General features: G+C 38.7%; 1 protein-coding gene across 9 annotated transcripts in view; it reads right to left on the bottom strand.

Moving 5' to 3' along the window:
- LOC138158784 (MARVEL domain-containing protein 2-like) overlaps positions 1-15,099 on the bottom strand; it is a 58,016-nt gene that overhangs the window by 24,223 nt on the left and 18,694 nt on the right. For 7 of the 9 annotated variants that reach the window (XM_069085006.1, XM_069085005.1, XM_069085007.1 and 4 more), the window contains 8 exons: positions 14,466-14,663; positions 11,709-11,794; positions 11,469-11,615; positions 10,841-10,990; positions 9,356-9,476; positions 7,929-7,986; positions 5,800-7,252; positions 1,544-1,616 (listed from right to left, as the gene is read on the bottom strand). In XM_069085006.1, coding sequence (XP_068941107.1) covers positions 6,979-7,252; positions 7,929-7,986; positions 9,356-9,476; positions 10,841-10,990; positions 11,469-11,615; positions 11,709-11,794; positions 14,466-14,663 — 1,034 coding nt within the window. In that variant the 3' untranslated portion in view covers positions 1,544-1,616; positions 5,800-6,978. Of the gene's footprint in view, positions 1-1,543; positions 2,702-5,603; positions 5,735-5,799; positions 7,253-7,928; positions 7,987-9,355; positions 9,477-10,840; positions 10,991-11,468; positions 11,616-11,708; positions 11,795-14,465; positions 14,664-15,099 lie in introns of those variants that run through there. The other 2 variants (XM_069085013.1, XM_069085012.1) reach the window with 2 other exon arrangements.

Raw genomic sequence — 15,099 nt, forward strand, 5'->3', positions numbered from 1 at the left:
TTGTTGACTTCCATTACTTCAAATAATTAAGTTTGTCTAAATTGTACAAGAAGTCAACAGAAAAAAAAATCCCCAGGTTATTCCTTTTACACACAAACACAAATGTCAGAGCTAAGCTAATTCTAAGGCTGCTTAGGACAGTAGAACCCACTCTTCACCAGCAGTTCTGAAACATGGATTACAGTTATGGTTCTACTACCTTTGTGACTTTGGGCAAGTGCCTTCTCTTTGTGTTTCCATTTCCTTACTAATAAATGGAGAGTTCAGATTAGATTTTATCTTCCAGCTCGGTGAGTCAATGTAAAGGAATAACGGTAACAACACTTTTTGGGGGGAAAGCACAAAGTGAATTCAAGACCTGCCAGGAATTAGGAGCCTAAGTCCTGAATTTTGTACCAATAATTTAAGCAGAACACCTGAAAAAGAAAATGTATTCTGAGGTCCCTCATATCATACACAGTGATTATTTTCAAATTATTCAAATTTTTTTACATCAAGTTGCAAATCAAATTAAGATGTCTATGCTAGTGTGTGTTAATGATAACATCACAGGTATCAATTTTCACTTAATCAGGTGTAGAGTGGCCATACTATATTGCAAGCAGTTTTATAAAGTTGTCTATGACATCTTAGTGTGGTCAACAGAGAATCTATGGTTTGGTGGCTGATTGTAATAAAGATAAATACTGACCCTTTCACTGGCACAGGAAATTCCACTAAACACACTTCCTTAGAGTAAGAAAGAAAAACACCAACTTGTTTCAGTTTAAAATGGAGTTTGTAAAAGTATTTTTACTGTGGTTCATTTAAAGTAGTTTCAACAAAGGATTGTGCTATATGTTAATACTCTGTTTTCAAAAAAAAGGGCTCCCAGAGTGCTCTAGCAGATGTTTTCTTAATTTCTTGATATACAAAAGTAGCTAATTGAGTAATGAAAAAACAAACCGTATTTCTAAGAAATTTTAGATGCAGCAGCCCCAGTATTATTTCAGTAAATACACTGTTTGATGGAATCTCAGTTATCCAACAACTTAGTCAAATAACAGCACATCCATGTACTTTGATTGAGCTCAATGAACCAAAAAAGTACTTCTTAATATGAATTATCCACCAATATTCTCTTAAGAATTTGATTTTAATAATTCAAAAATAAGTTCATAGATTTAAAGGAACCTCAAAGGTCATATAATCCATTTATTTAGCAACCTCAAATTCACCTCAAACATCAACAAATATTAGAGGACGAACAATATAATAAAGAACTGCCGCTCACTTTCATGGTGGGACAATGTTCAAATACAAGAATGGAATAAAAGGAATGCCATGACATATCAGTAGCACAGGACAAGGATTTCTACACTCTAGAACACAAAAACATTTTTCTCTACTTTAACAAAGTTATTTCTTCTGCCCTGTAGGACAATAAGGAACTAAGAAGTAGATACCTTGGCACAGGAATATTTACTGATGACTGAAACACAAAAGGCAACAAATAAATAAAGGATGAATATCGGTTTCATCAGACAACAGCTTTATTACTTACCCTCTGCTGTTCCATGTATTCTCTGTGTCTCCTTGCTGCTTCATGCCTCCATAACTTTAGGCAAACTATAGCACTAATGAGATAAACAATCATCGTGACAAATAAAAATATCATTGCTGCTATCTGTCCTCCTTCTACTCGGCAAAACGATGCATTTATTGGTGTATTAAATAAAGGGTAATAGCAGAGTCCACCGCGGTTGGTATCGTTGACATAGACTATGGCTGCAGACATGTACAAAATGAAGAGGGCAACGTTAATTCCAAACTCAGTTAAAGGCCACCAACTAGAGTCCAAAAGGATGGTCCGATAATACATGGACATGCCGAGAACTAGAACGATGATGGTTGTAATCCAAGCAAGCCCAGCAACAACAAGGATAAAGGGGGTTTTGGGGCCACTGTAGTAGTAGCCCCCATACGTGCTGCCCAGGCTACCGGTGCCCATGCCATATGGCTGAGAATATCCAAACAGGTTATACCATTCGTTGTCTTTATGTATATAGGCTGTGACACAGGCAAAGACACCTGCCCCTAAGAGCAGCTCCACAACGCCGAGGATTCTCAGCAGTCCTGCCCATGACTTCATGTAGGAGTATCTCTGGTTGTACTGTTCCACCTTCTCGCTGTAAGTCAGGACTGTTTGTGTGTGTGGTCCTAGGGATCCATAGGAATCCTGAGGGAGAAATGCTTCGGTTTCTTTCCGCGAACTGTAAGTTCCACTGGATTCTTTGTATGGATCTTTATGGTCCCTGGGGTAATTTGATCTTCCTGGTGAGGCTGGTGGGGAACACTCAATACCATCGGAAATATACCGAATGTCAGACGCAGGCCTGTCCCATTCTGAATCATTCCTTTTCCCTTTGAAGAAGTTCTTCCAAGAATCTGGAACAAACCTCCTTACAGGTTTGATATCTGGAGCTAGAACTGGTTCTTCTGGGTCACTTGAATTAAAGGCAGGGCCAAATGGTGGCTGTGAGGGGAGAGGTGGAGGCGGCAAAGGATCTGCACTCACAGCTAGTTCACTGTCTCTAAGACTCTCAAGTGTCCTCACTGTACCATTCTGATAGGAGTTGACTGGAACATCATCATGAACCCTGCCTGGGTGCCTAGATCTCTCAGACACTGCACCATTGGATGACATTTGTGATTCTTACGCCTAGAAAATCAGTTACATATTATGCATAGTTATAATCTTCATCAAGCTATCCCTTCCTCTTATACAAGTAGTAGCCAAAGTTCTCTTTTTGTTCATATGGTGAGGATCAAAATTCGAAATGTCTCATTATCAGAACTGAATGTTTCCTAATTCTATTAAACAAAGATAGCCTGAGATGAAAATTTCATCCCCAAATTTAAAAACTAGCTGTAAATTTCAAAATGTAATTTGAAATGCTATTTATCTGCATGTGTTCTCTGTAAAACAATTAAAAAAAATAAATGTAGGCATTTTTTTAAAAATGAAAATTACCTTTTTCAGATAAGCCTTAATACTATTTTAAAAAGAATCCACAGATAAACTCCTGTTCTGAGATGCTGAAGCAAAATATTGAGAGTATGATTATATCAGTAATTTGGGGAGTCAAGAAACAATACACTTTCCAGGTGGCTCACATTTCTTTGCAACCAAATCGGGAGGCTATTCTTAGTACAAGGAATCAATTTTGTCTTAATTAGGAAAGCTAATTAGGGGATCTCCCTACCTTGATAAAATTACAGGTTTGGAATAAAAAAGCTAACTCAGCATAACTGTTCAGTATAAAGCGGGAAAGACAAGGATGCTTCCCATTTTCAAAACTGACAGAACAAATAAAGGTAACAATTAAAAAAATAAAAAAGAGCACATCAATCAAAATTACACAATTTAAAAAACCTAAACCTTGGTCCTGATCCTAAAGGCTATAATAATGGGGTCCTGTTTAATCAGGAAATGGGAGTCCCACCTCACAAACTGCATTACTTTCATAAGAGCTTTTGGTTGATTTTCAAGATAGCCCTTCAATTCTCTATCTAAACCTGGAAAACGCTTCTCAGGAATCCAACTGAAAGAATTCACAAAATCGCCACTTAAATTCTTTGTTTGCAAATTTCCATAAAAATTGTAAAGTGGATTATTTTTTTTTCCTTTTTAGCAATCAGGGTTAAGTAACGTGCTCAAGGTTACACAGCCAGTTATTTCTGGGTGTGGTGCTGAGTGTCTGAGCCCGGGATTCCAAAATCTCCAGGTCATCCTGACCCTGGAGCCGGCGCTCTTACTCGCTGTGCTACCTGGCCGCCCCAAAGTGGATTATTTTAAAGTAAATTTCTTAATTGAAATTGAACATCTGGACTTATGCTCAGAAAGAGGAAACAGTTTGCCAAAATAATACCCTAGGGGCAAACAGTTCAGTTTTTCCGCTCTCAAAAATCTGCAAATTATTTGTAAAGGCATAAGAGACTTGCGGAATTAATCACTGTGCAATTCACAGAGCTTAACAATTTTAAATTTCCAAGAAAGGTGTAATGGGTCAATGACTCAATATTTGCTGTTATGCTGTCCCTAAACCAAAAGGGTTACTGCTCACTTTCACCCATGCATCTGGCTCTCTTAGTAATAGGTTGGCTCTGCCAATAACATCTTACTAGAATTAATACAAAAAGTATTGGAGCTGGAAGGATCTTCAGATATCATCTGGTTAAATCCCCTCATCTTACAGAGGAGAAAAGGAGGCCCAGGGAAGAGAAGGGACACATTTAAATCAGTGGGATTTGGGGAAAAGTGGAACAATTAAACGATTCATCTGGATATTTTCATTGTAATAGCTAGTGGAAATGCTAATACATTTCTTAAATGTGTGTATACCCCATTTATTTCCTAAGAGGTCTAAATAAACGAAACCCTGATTCCATTTAAGTCTGGTTCAGACTATTTTGGTGTTCCGGTTCAACAGTTTTTTATTTTGATTGAAGCTTGCAGTTCAAGTGTTTTTAAAAACAGGTTCACCATCCAAGAACAAGTAGCTTTGGGTTTTTGTTTTGGTTCTCCATGTGGTTTTCACATTCTCCTCTGAAAGTGAAATCTGGCTATGTGCTGGGTAAACGCATTATCACTGGCTAATTTCACATGAAAGATTGTCTCCTTCCTCCAAAATAACAGACAAACGCACAAATTTCATTTTAAATATAGCCAGATAGTTTCTTGGGCAAAACACCTCAGATTTTTTCAGTGCGTCTATGCTGAAGGACAACATATTTTGCAGTTTCTGGGTTCAGAAGATCACGGTTTGTCGGGCTAGACAAGACCTGCCTTAGAGGTCATATAGTCTGGAGGGTCTACAACTGTGGTCGGAGGACATCGTGAGACCCTTTCAGGGGGTCTGTTAGGTCAAAACTATTTTCATAATACTATTAAACCGTTTTAATTCTTAAAACTGGAAATATCAATAGAGATAAACAGCAAAAGCATCTGAGGACGTGTAAAGTGGTTCCGAAACGAAAAAAAGTCCCAGCCAGGCACTTCTTTTTACGGCTGAGGAACTCGAATTTCAGAGAGGTTAAGTGACTCGCCTAAGGTCACACAGCTCAGTAGCGGACAAGGTCTAAGCTTCCCACTTTGGGGCTCTTTCCATTACATCATGCCGATTCTATTACAAAATAGCTTAACTGATCCTGAAAGCTTAGAAACAGTCTGCAGCTGGGCAGGTGTGTTCTAATGCTGAATTTCATTTCTGCCTAACTCTCGGTCAAGCCTCCTCATGCTCCGAGGGGCAGCGGGTCTGGGGGTTCGCCTGGCTTTTAAAGCAAAACCAGGATTTTCGTTAACCTGCACCTGAAGGTAACTTTTAACTACGTCGGGGCCGGGTTTTCCCACGCGGGAGACAGCGCAGTCCCGGGCCGACCCTGCCCAGCCCGAGGGGACCCGGGGGCAAACGCGGGGTCCTGCCCGGCCCGCTTCAGGACGGGCGCGCCCGGTGCCCAAGCCCGCCCTCGCCCCGGAGTAGCTCTGTTCTTTCCCTCGGGGACTCGCGGAGCCAGTCCTGCTCCGGACCCCCGCCCTCGCCCCGGCAGGCTCCCTCACTTACCAGGCAGGAGGCTCGGGGACCGACAGGCTGCAGCGGCGGAAGGTAGAGGGCTCCAGTCCCAGTCCGGTGCCGGTCCCGCCCAGCGCGCACACCTGGCCGCCCCGCCCGCGCGTCCCTCCCGCCCCCCTCCCGCAGGGCCTCTCCGGGGTCACGTGACTCATTCACTAGTTTCGCCGTCCCCTACTAGGAAACTCACCTGGGCGAGGGCTGGGCGGGGAGGAGAAGCCCCGAGCAAGGTTCCCGGGGCGGGGCCGGGAGGCCGACGTCCTTCGCCGCCAGGCCGGAAGTGCCCGGGAGCAGGTGGGGGGGCCTGTCTCTTTCTGCTCCTCGTGGCCTCGGGGTCCAGGAAACCTGGGGGGCTGCCGGGAAGAGTCACGCCGCGTGGGCAAGCTGTCCCGGAGGTTTGTGGGGAGCATCGAAGGGCAGAAACGTCCCCCTGCCTCCCCTCCCCCGCAGAAACCGCTCAGGGTCGTGCACAAAGCAGGGAACTTGGGGCGTCCCGCCTGGAACCACAAGGTTCGGCTCCTTTCCCCCACATTTACATACAGCTTTTAAAAATCGGGCAAAGTTCACGTTGCCACCACGAAATACGTGATTAGTCACTACCAGAGAAATCGTAAATACTGATGAAATAAAAAGTATTTAATGTTTTTGTTTAAAATATCTGATATATTTTAGTAGATATTTGCATAATTTATCGAAAAATCACATAACATAGGCTTTCACGTTTTACACATTTATAAAAATAGACAGGTAAAAGAAAACAAAATTGTAACAAGGCTCTAAGTTTATTTACATCTTCAATAGTTTACAGGTGAACTACTTTAGTTTTACCATTTATATGTACAATATTCCCAAATTTTGTATTATTAATTCACATTTTTTATATTTAGTATAACCTTCACACGAACTGCTCATAAATGTTGATCTCTCCACTGTACACCACCTATAGAACTAAATAAATACTAGTGGAATTTTTTAAAAAATAACTTAAAAGGTCTTACTATTTACTAATTAGTTGTTTCAAAAACTTCATAACTTTTCCATAAAAATACTTGTGTCTTTTGATTAGCAATACTTTTTTAAACTAAAAAAGGTTCAGATTTAAGCTAAACGTTTTAAAGCCTGATTGAATTTATATTTTTTCCTTTTTACAGCTGGTCCCATAAATGGCCTTGTACAGTAATACAAGTGTACATACTATATGCACTATGTAAGTATAGACTATACAATACACCGTACAAGTGGACTTTTAACAATACAATCATTTCAATAGCACTGAAAGCATATTAACTTTATTCAAATAACTTCATTTATCACTAAATAAAATTAAAATGAATCTGAAAGAACATGTGACCATCAGGTAGATATTTGGCTACATTCCATCACTGTCATATTCCTCTATTGTGATCTCTTCCTCCATGAATCCTTGAGTTGTAGCAGGCTGTGGTTGGCTGGCAGGCAGATCTGTTCCACTAGTCTGACTTGAAGGAAGAAATAAGGAGGCTTCTGTACCAGTCTCTGAAGTTTTGATTTTGTCCATGTGCATAAGTAGCTTTGTCGGTGGTGCTTCATCAAAATGAGCCTCATCATCACTGACAGAGTCTAACATTCCAGAATCCTTATCAGTTAGAGCTTCCATTTTCAATCTGTTAGAATTATATCACATCTATTAATAATATACTAGTATAGTTCTTTGAACTATGCTATGCTATAATTATGATAATTGACAAGCCTACTCCCTTCCTTCCTCCCTCCTCCTGCCCTAAATGTGTTTGAAATTATTTAGGCAGTAGTCTCCTTTGATCTACCTCAATGAAACATTTCCCTCCAACCTTAAAAAAAAAAAAAAACCATGAATGGTAACATAATAAAATTCGTGGCCATAATGGAAGGAGGTACTGCTGGTAAAAATCCCAATTGGATGTGGATTATACCCACCAACTGCTAATCAAACAATGACTGAATGCTTCAGGAAGCTGATATCCAGCTGTATGGGAGAAATTTGACTCTCTTCCCCAGGGAACTTAAGATCAAAAGGATTATTAATGATTTGAAAAGTATTTATTTTAAATATAGCAGATACTACTGCTAATCTTAAAAGCCCAATTGCTTAAATCAGTTTGGCAAGGAAAAGCAATTTATATAATACTGACAGTGGCTTCTTAATACTAATAATTACTATTACTAATAATTGCAGATATTAACAGCACTGACTTGGAATATGACAAATAAAATGTATTTCTTGGATTAGATGGATTTGCTAATATGTACTATAGTAAAATAGAAATAAGGCAGAGAATAATGCCCAACAACTCTGGTTACCTTCCAAAAAATCTCCTTAGGGGAAGCCTTCCAACATCCTGGATAAAAGCAATCTGAGCTGGAAAAGGAGAAGAAAAAAAAGACAATTTCAAACTAGATCAAATATATACACGATATAAAATTACAGACACACTTTTTGATACAATTAAGAAACATTACTAACCCACAGATTTATGAATTATCAGTACACTGCCTTATCTACCCAACAGACTCTTAAAACTATATAGTTAACCCAACTAGTCTTTGCCCCTGGTGCAGGTATAGATTCCTGCTTCCCCTATCTGGGCAGCACATTTTCCTGGTCCCAATCTCCCTTTGTTCCACATGAGGCAGAATACCTTCTGCATCAGAGCATCATTGTTTAGTTTTTAAATTGCTCCCTAGGGGCAGTTAGGTGGTGCAGTGAATAGAGCACCAGTCCTGAAGTAAGGAGGACCTGAGTTGAAATCCGGCCTCAGACACTTAACACTTACTAGCCTTGTGACCTTGGACAAGTTGCTTAACCCCAACTGCTCTCCAAAAAGCAAAAAAATTTAAAAATTAAAAAAAAAAAATAAATTGCTCCTTGTACAATATAAGTAATGACACAAAGACAGTACTTTCAGAAAAACCACTCTCTATCCTTCCAGCCATGGATATTTGAGTTCTGCTTCAGTCCCAAGGTTATAGATCATAATGGAGAGGATGAAGCGCCAATCAAATAACAAAGAATTTACTGCAGATGCCTAAAATGAAGTGCTACAGTATGAAACAACTTTTAAGTCATTCCCAGTTTAGAAGACCACTGGAAAGCCAGTTCTGATTCTAAGGATAATTAGGGGTCCTATATAATATAGTGTATGGTTTCAGATCTGGTTGTTATATACCCTGAATTCCAGATCACCCCCAGAACTTAAACTAGGAGCCTTGGGGTCAAACTTGACAAATTATTATCTCTAACTGAATTACAACTAGACTGCTTTTAAGGCTAGACTATCATTTAAAGGTAAGGTATTGTTATAAATATACATTTGTAAAGAAGGGGTTAAGAACTCACTAATAATTTGAGTGGAATTTTTTCTCTGTTCTTCATGATTCATTTAACACTAAATAATGGTACTGAGAAATGAATTAATACAGTAAAATAATGTTATTTAAAAAAACCCTTCTTAGGAAAAATTAAAATTCACATTATGACCTTGATTTCATCTTTAAAAGGTTTTACTAATAAGCTGCTCCCCCTTTCTAAACCAGTCATTTTAGGATATTACCCTACCCAAAGAACTGAATATCCTATCCCTTGTAAGAAATCAGAACAGTTAAGCAAAAAAAACCCCAACACATCTAATAATGTACATATGCAACACTGTTCCCTTTTAGTCACTTCTCTTTCTACTGACAGGAGAGAGGTATACTTCATTATCTGTTCTTAGGTCCATTATTATTACCTTGATTTCTCATTGGATTAGTTAGCATAGCCAGGTATGGCAACAGCTGTGTCTGAAGGCACAAAGGGGGTAAGCAGAAACTGGAAAAAAGTGACTTTGCTGCCAGGCAATTTTCTCGATACTATTTAGCAAAAGGAAGAAAAATAAAAATTATTAAATTCCACCAAGGAAACTGTAGCAAATACTATCAAATTAACTCCTCTATTAACTGCTTCAGCACTGCCCTAAAGAACCCTTAAGTGACTTATTTATGTCATATGTTCCTATCTATAATAGAAACTTTGGCTTTTCCACGTATCAAGAGAAGGTCTGGAGTTAGGAAAATATATCATTGTAAAATTAAAGAAATTTTATTTATAAATCCATGACCTGAATTACCTCAGATCCCAAATCTAAGTACATTATACTTAATTTTATTTATAGCCTGAATATATGAAAAACTTTTGGGTTTTTGTGATATATCTCCATGAAGTATCATTTACATATTATTTTATTTAACATATACAGCTCTCTTAAAGGTTGGCCTTCAAAGAATTTTCTTGAATCCTAAGAAATATTCATTCTGAATTGTGGTATATGGTTGACTTGACAGGACTATTCTAAGAATTCCTTATATGGATCACAAAGAGGAATCAGATGGAGATTCTTGAGGGGTGCCTTCATTTATAATTTTCAACCAAAAAAAAAATACTGATTTTACATTTTTATTCAGCCAACTAGGTCTCACATTTTTCTGTGAACATCATCTCTTAGAATCCCTAATTTCCTTCAATGCATGGCTCTGAAGTCCCTTCCTAACATGGGCCTTTCTCTAATCCTTCCAGTTATTAGTACTGTATCTCTCTTGAGATTACTTTGATAATTGTGTATTTACTAATCTGAATATATAAAAAATCCCCACTCATAAAAGCTACGTGAGGAATTTGACAGTTATTTTTGGTTCACTGATGGCCTCTCTTCCTTTCCTCTAAATTGACATTAGAATGTCCATTTCTTTTGAGTGGCATTGCTTCAATCATTATATTTGGATCCCTGGACCTAGCACAGAGAAAGTATTCAATAAATAAATGTTCACTAATTCTTTTAATAAATTGATCTTTGTCTCTCTTAGGGCACTGAGAGGTGAAGTGAATAGTTCTGTCACTCTTCCAATATATCTGAGGTAGGTCCTGAATTTGGGACCCTCTAGGCCAAAGTGATGTCAGAACCCTGGGCTCTCTAAGACTATCAATGGAAAAGCAGGTGAGGATCCAGACCGGTAAATCACAGGTTGGACACCAAACAAAACCAGGATTTACCGAGGACGCTGCACTGAGTTAAGACGAACACCTAGAATAGGCATGCTATCCCAATTTTTTCAATATTCTTTTTTCAAATGCCTTAAAAGCGGACGGATTCAATATTCAAAACGGCCACTTAGGTTTTAGCTTGTTTTTAAGTAAAGCAGGGGTCTTGACAAATGTCTATTCATGACTGCCATATTACCTTTCTGTTTATCAGAAACCACTGGGGTTTGTGCAAGGGTCGAAAGCTTGCTCCTCCTCCATGGCAATAAGCAAAGCCTCTGGATTTGTTGGAATGCATCACACCTCTTGTTACAACAGATGCACTGTACTTTCCGAGTGTAGTCCTTGACTAAGAAATGAAATATTACGGAATTAAGTGAGATAATGAATATAAAGTGCTTCCTAAAAGATCAATTACTATTGTGGATGTATGGTATGGGCATAGAGAATTTAAATAAGAGTTCTCTAAAGCCTATAGTATCAAAAAGAAAAACCTTTAAGAACCACTTCAAAGCATCCAGAGTAGTTTTTCTGAGTTTTCGTTTAATAGTGACATTTCTTAAAAGTTGCTGTAATTTTTTCATATAAAATTGAGATGCTAAAATAAATCTCGGTCAAGTATAAAGAAAAACAATCACTCGATGACTATGCAGCTTTCTTAGTTCTAGTGTTATTGTTGTATTTTTGTCACAAATGAAATGAGAAAAAATTCTAAAACTATATTAAACAGTTTGTTGATGTTTTTACTAGAAATGATGAAAACAAAGGCATGTTGTACTTTTTCCTATATATAAGGAAACAATCAAACAAAACATCATCAGCCTTACATTCCAGTCACCACAGAAGATGTCGGCAATACTCATATATTCACTGGCTCTCACAAGATCCTCTATTTCAGTGAAGAAATCTACATAGTTTTGGTGAAGGTATAAATTAAATAGTTCTCCAGGCATGTGTGACTTTTCTACAACCTCCTAGTCAACAGAAATATATATGTAAGTATAATAATACAAAGGTAGTGGTCAAAATTTTTAAATTTTAAATCAATAATTACAGAGTTTCATTACCTCAGGTTCAACAAGTAATGTGTCCCGTTCATACTCTGACAAATGAGAAGGTAATCGGGGAAATTCTAATTCTGTTAGAGATGTTCCTGTAAATAATTTTGTTATTTACTAAAGATGGATTATAATGGAGCAGCATTTAAGTGCTTGTTAGACAAGTACTGTGCTAAGTGCTAGAAATACACATAGGAAAGTGAGGCAGTTCCTGATCTCAAGGAGCTCAAACTGTAATAACAATGAACTCTGAGAACCAATGGTAGGGCACATGGTCCCTGACCCAGAGGCCACTGAGGCCCAGAGTCATACTGGAGTGACGTTTAAATCAAAGAGTCTAGAAGTGAGAATGGAAGTGGTACTTTATATTCCCACAATTTAAAAAACTCCAGAAAGTCTAAAGCAGAAGCTGAGAATTGGGCATCAGAGACAGTTTCTCAGAAGAAAGCATAAAAGAACAAAGATGGACAAGTAGATCCGTGCTTCTTCTGGGCACTGACATGGAACCAGATTAGTGTGAAAGAGGCCAAAGACCCACCTTACTCTTACTAGGATCAGCCAGTTATGGCCCTCTCTTTAAGTCACCCTTGCAAGCATCATTAAAGAAAAGTGGAGCCTAGGACACCAGTATGTACCTACTTTTGTTCCCATGCTGGAAAGCAAAGGGTTTGCTCGTGAGCAGATCCAGAAGTTGAGAAGGTATTAATAATAATGGGGGCACTTGGCAGTGCTTGGTGCTAAGGCACTAAGGCAGGTCCTATGACTTGGATTCTATCCACCCCAAAACATCAATAATCTGGACAGAATATATAATGTAATTTAGGAGGCAGACTGGCATAACACAGCACTGAATTTGTAATCATAAGCCTATTCATTAACTGTGTGATCTTGGGGCACACCACCTTACCTCTCTGGGCTTCAATATAAAATGGGAGAGAAAACGAGTAAACAAATATGTACAAACAGTCTATATGCAGAATAAATAAAGAAATATGAGAAGGAAGGCACTAGAATTAAGAGGGACTAGGAATGGCTTCTTATGAAAGATGGAATTTTAAGTGGCACTTAAAGGAAGTCAGTGAAAGCAACAGGTGGAGATGGGGAGATAGAGTGTGCCAGTCATGGGGGACAGCTGGAGAAAATGTCCAGGGCTAAGAGATGGGGTGTCTTGTTCATGGAACAGCCAGGAACTCAATACCACTGGATCAAAGAGTACATGGTAGGGAATAGGGTGTAATCAGACTGGAAAGGTATGAGGGAGGTTCTAAAGAGCTTTGAATGCCTGTCACAGTACTTTGTATGTCATCCTGGAGGTGATAGCGAACCAATGGAGTTTTACTGAAGGGGGTGGGAGTGGAAAAACGTGTGATTTAGGAAAATCAATTTGATAGCTGAACAGAGGAGGGATCGGAGTAGAGAGAGACTTGAGACAGACAGAGCCATCAACAGGTTATATTGCAGTAGTTCTGGTTATTAAATGATAAGGGCCTGCAATAGAGTGGTGGCAATACCAGAGGAAAGAAGGGGACATATTCAAGAAATGTTGCAAAGGTGAAATCAACAGGCCCTGGCAACAGATTGGATACAGGAGTGAGGGACAGTGAAGAGTCAAGGACAATACCTAGGCTGGAAGCCTGAGTAACTTGAAGGATGGTCTACCTCTACAGTAATAGGGAAGGCAGGAGTTGGAGGAGGTTTTAGGAGGAAAAATGATGAGTTCCATTTTGGACATGTTGAGTTTAAGATGTCTACAGGACATCCAGTTTGAGAAATCTGAAAGGCAGTTTTAAAAGTGAGACTGGAGGTCAGTACAGACAGATTGGGGCAGAGCGAATCAACATAGAGATGGTAATTAAATCCATGGGAGCTGGTGTGATTACCAAGTGAAATAATACAGAGGGAGAAGAGAAGAGGACCAAGGACAGAACCCTATGGTTAGAGATGAGATCTCTGCTCATCTGTTAAGACAGTGAGGAGATAAATGGGGTATGGAATGGGCAAGGGTCATTTAGAACAGGCTCTACCCCAGAATATCTACCAAATATAATCTAATAAGAGTTTAGATGACAAGCACTTTTAAATAAATGTCATCTCCTTGTAGCTATTATTTATACTGCATTGTCAATTACTTTATCTGGATGTTTAAATCGATATTTTTCCTAAAAGGACAGGTAAGGGAAAGAAAGAAACTATGGAAGGTGAGGAAGGGCAAGTCTAAGCAGAGTTCTGAAGTGCTGAGTCTTTGGAAAGTCAAAAGGTGGCAGTGAATACTGCCTTGGCACTGGATGAAAGAGGAATATAAAAGTCAAATAGGAGCATTAGAAATGGCAGTGAATACTGGGTGGAACTGGATGAAAGAGGAATATAAAAGAGTCAACTAAGAACATTAAAAATAAATGATGCCTAGGATTCTGGTGGCAAGCTATTTGTCACTAAAAATGCTTAGGCAGTTAAACAAAAACCATCCTACCTAAACAGAAGGCTTTACTATCAAAGAACTATAGGTGTAAAGGTCCTATGATCCACTAGGAACTTGTTAATATTCAATTACCTTTGCAGAAACTAAATTATTTTTTATAGCTAACATTAATGTTTGTTGCATAAACAAATGAAAATTCCAGTTCATGTCTGTCCTCTGTCTTTTTAAAAGACTAACAAGTGTTCATCTAAATGCCACTGTAATGTACTATGTTTATATAAACCTAGCATTTTGTTATGGAAACACTCATGCATTTCAAATACCAAAGGATAAAGGCCCTTACTTACTTTTACAATACAGTATCTTTCCCAAAGCTCTGAAAAGAAAGAGAGAGGCATCTTTGCCACCAATCGCCTGGACTTCTTGATTGTCCAAAGTACAATTAAGTCTCTTTCTCTGCTTTGCTCTTGACGACAAAGCATCTGATTTTACTGAAGATATCCCTTTTTTCCTTGACCCAAAATTGGTGTCCCCTGAATTACTACCTGCAATGAAGTAAACCAAAAGTCTGAAACGTGCAGAAGTGATAGTCAATTATAGCTGGTAACATTTCAATAAAAATAAGAAAACGAACACAAACAACGTCATCAATGTTGGCACTCCCTCCATACAACATAGAACTCTTGTCTGCATCATCCCCCCAAATCACCAGCTGGGCAGTATTCTTCTAGATCTCTTGATGTTGGGCACCAATGGTGCACATAGTTTGCACAATGGATATTCCTAGTTCTTGCTTCAAGAATAGTCCATTTCCGTTTCTAGTCATATACTTCTCATAACCTTATTCTGTACATTTCTTTGTAGGTAATATATTGCAGTCTACTCATGCCCACCATGCACTTTTCTTTCTTTTTTTTTTTGCTTTTTGGAGGGCAATTGGGGTTAAGTAACTTGCCCAAGGTTACACAGCTAGTATTTTTT

This window comes from Petaurus breviceps, unplaced genomic scaffold, assembly GCF_028583685.1.
Source record: "Petaurus breviceps papuanus isolate PSGF00001 unplaced genomic scaffold, PetGlider_PUasm1.0 175, whole genome shotgun sequence".
Classification (NCBI taxonomy): Eukaryota; Metazoa; Chordata; class Mammalia; order Diprotodontia; family Petauridae; genus Petaurus; species Petaurus breviceps.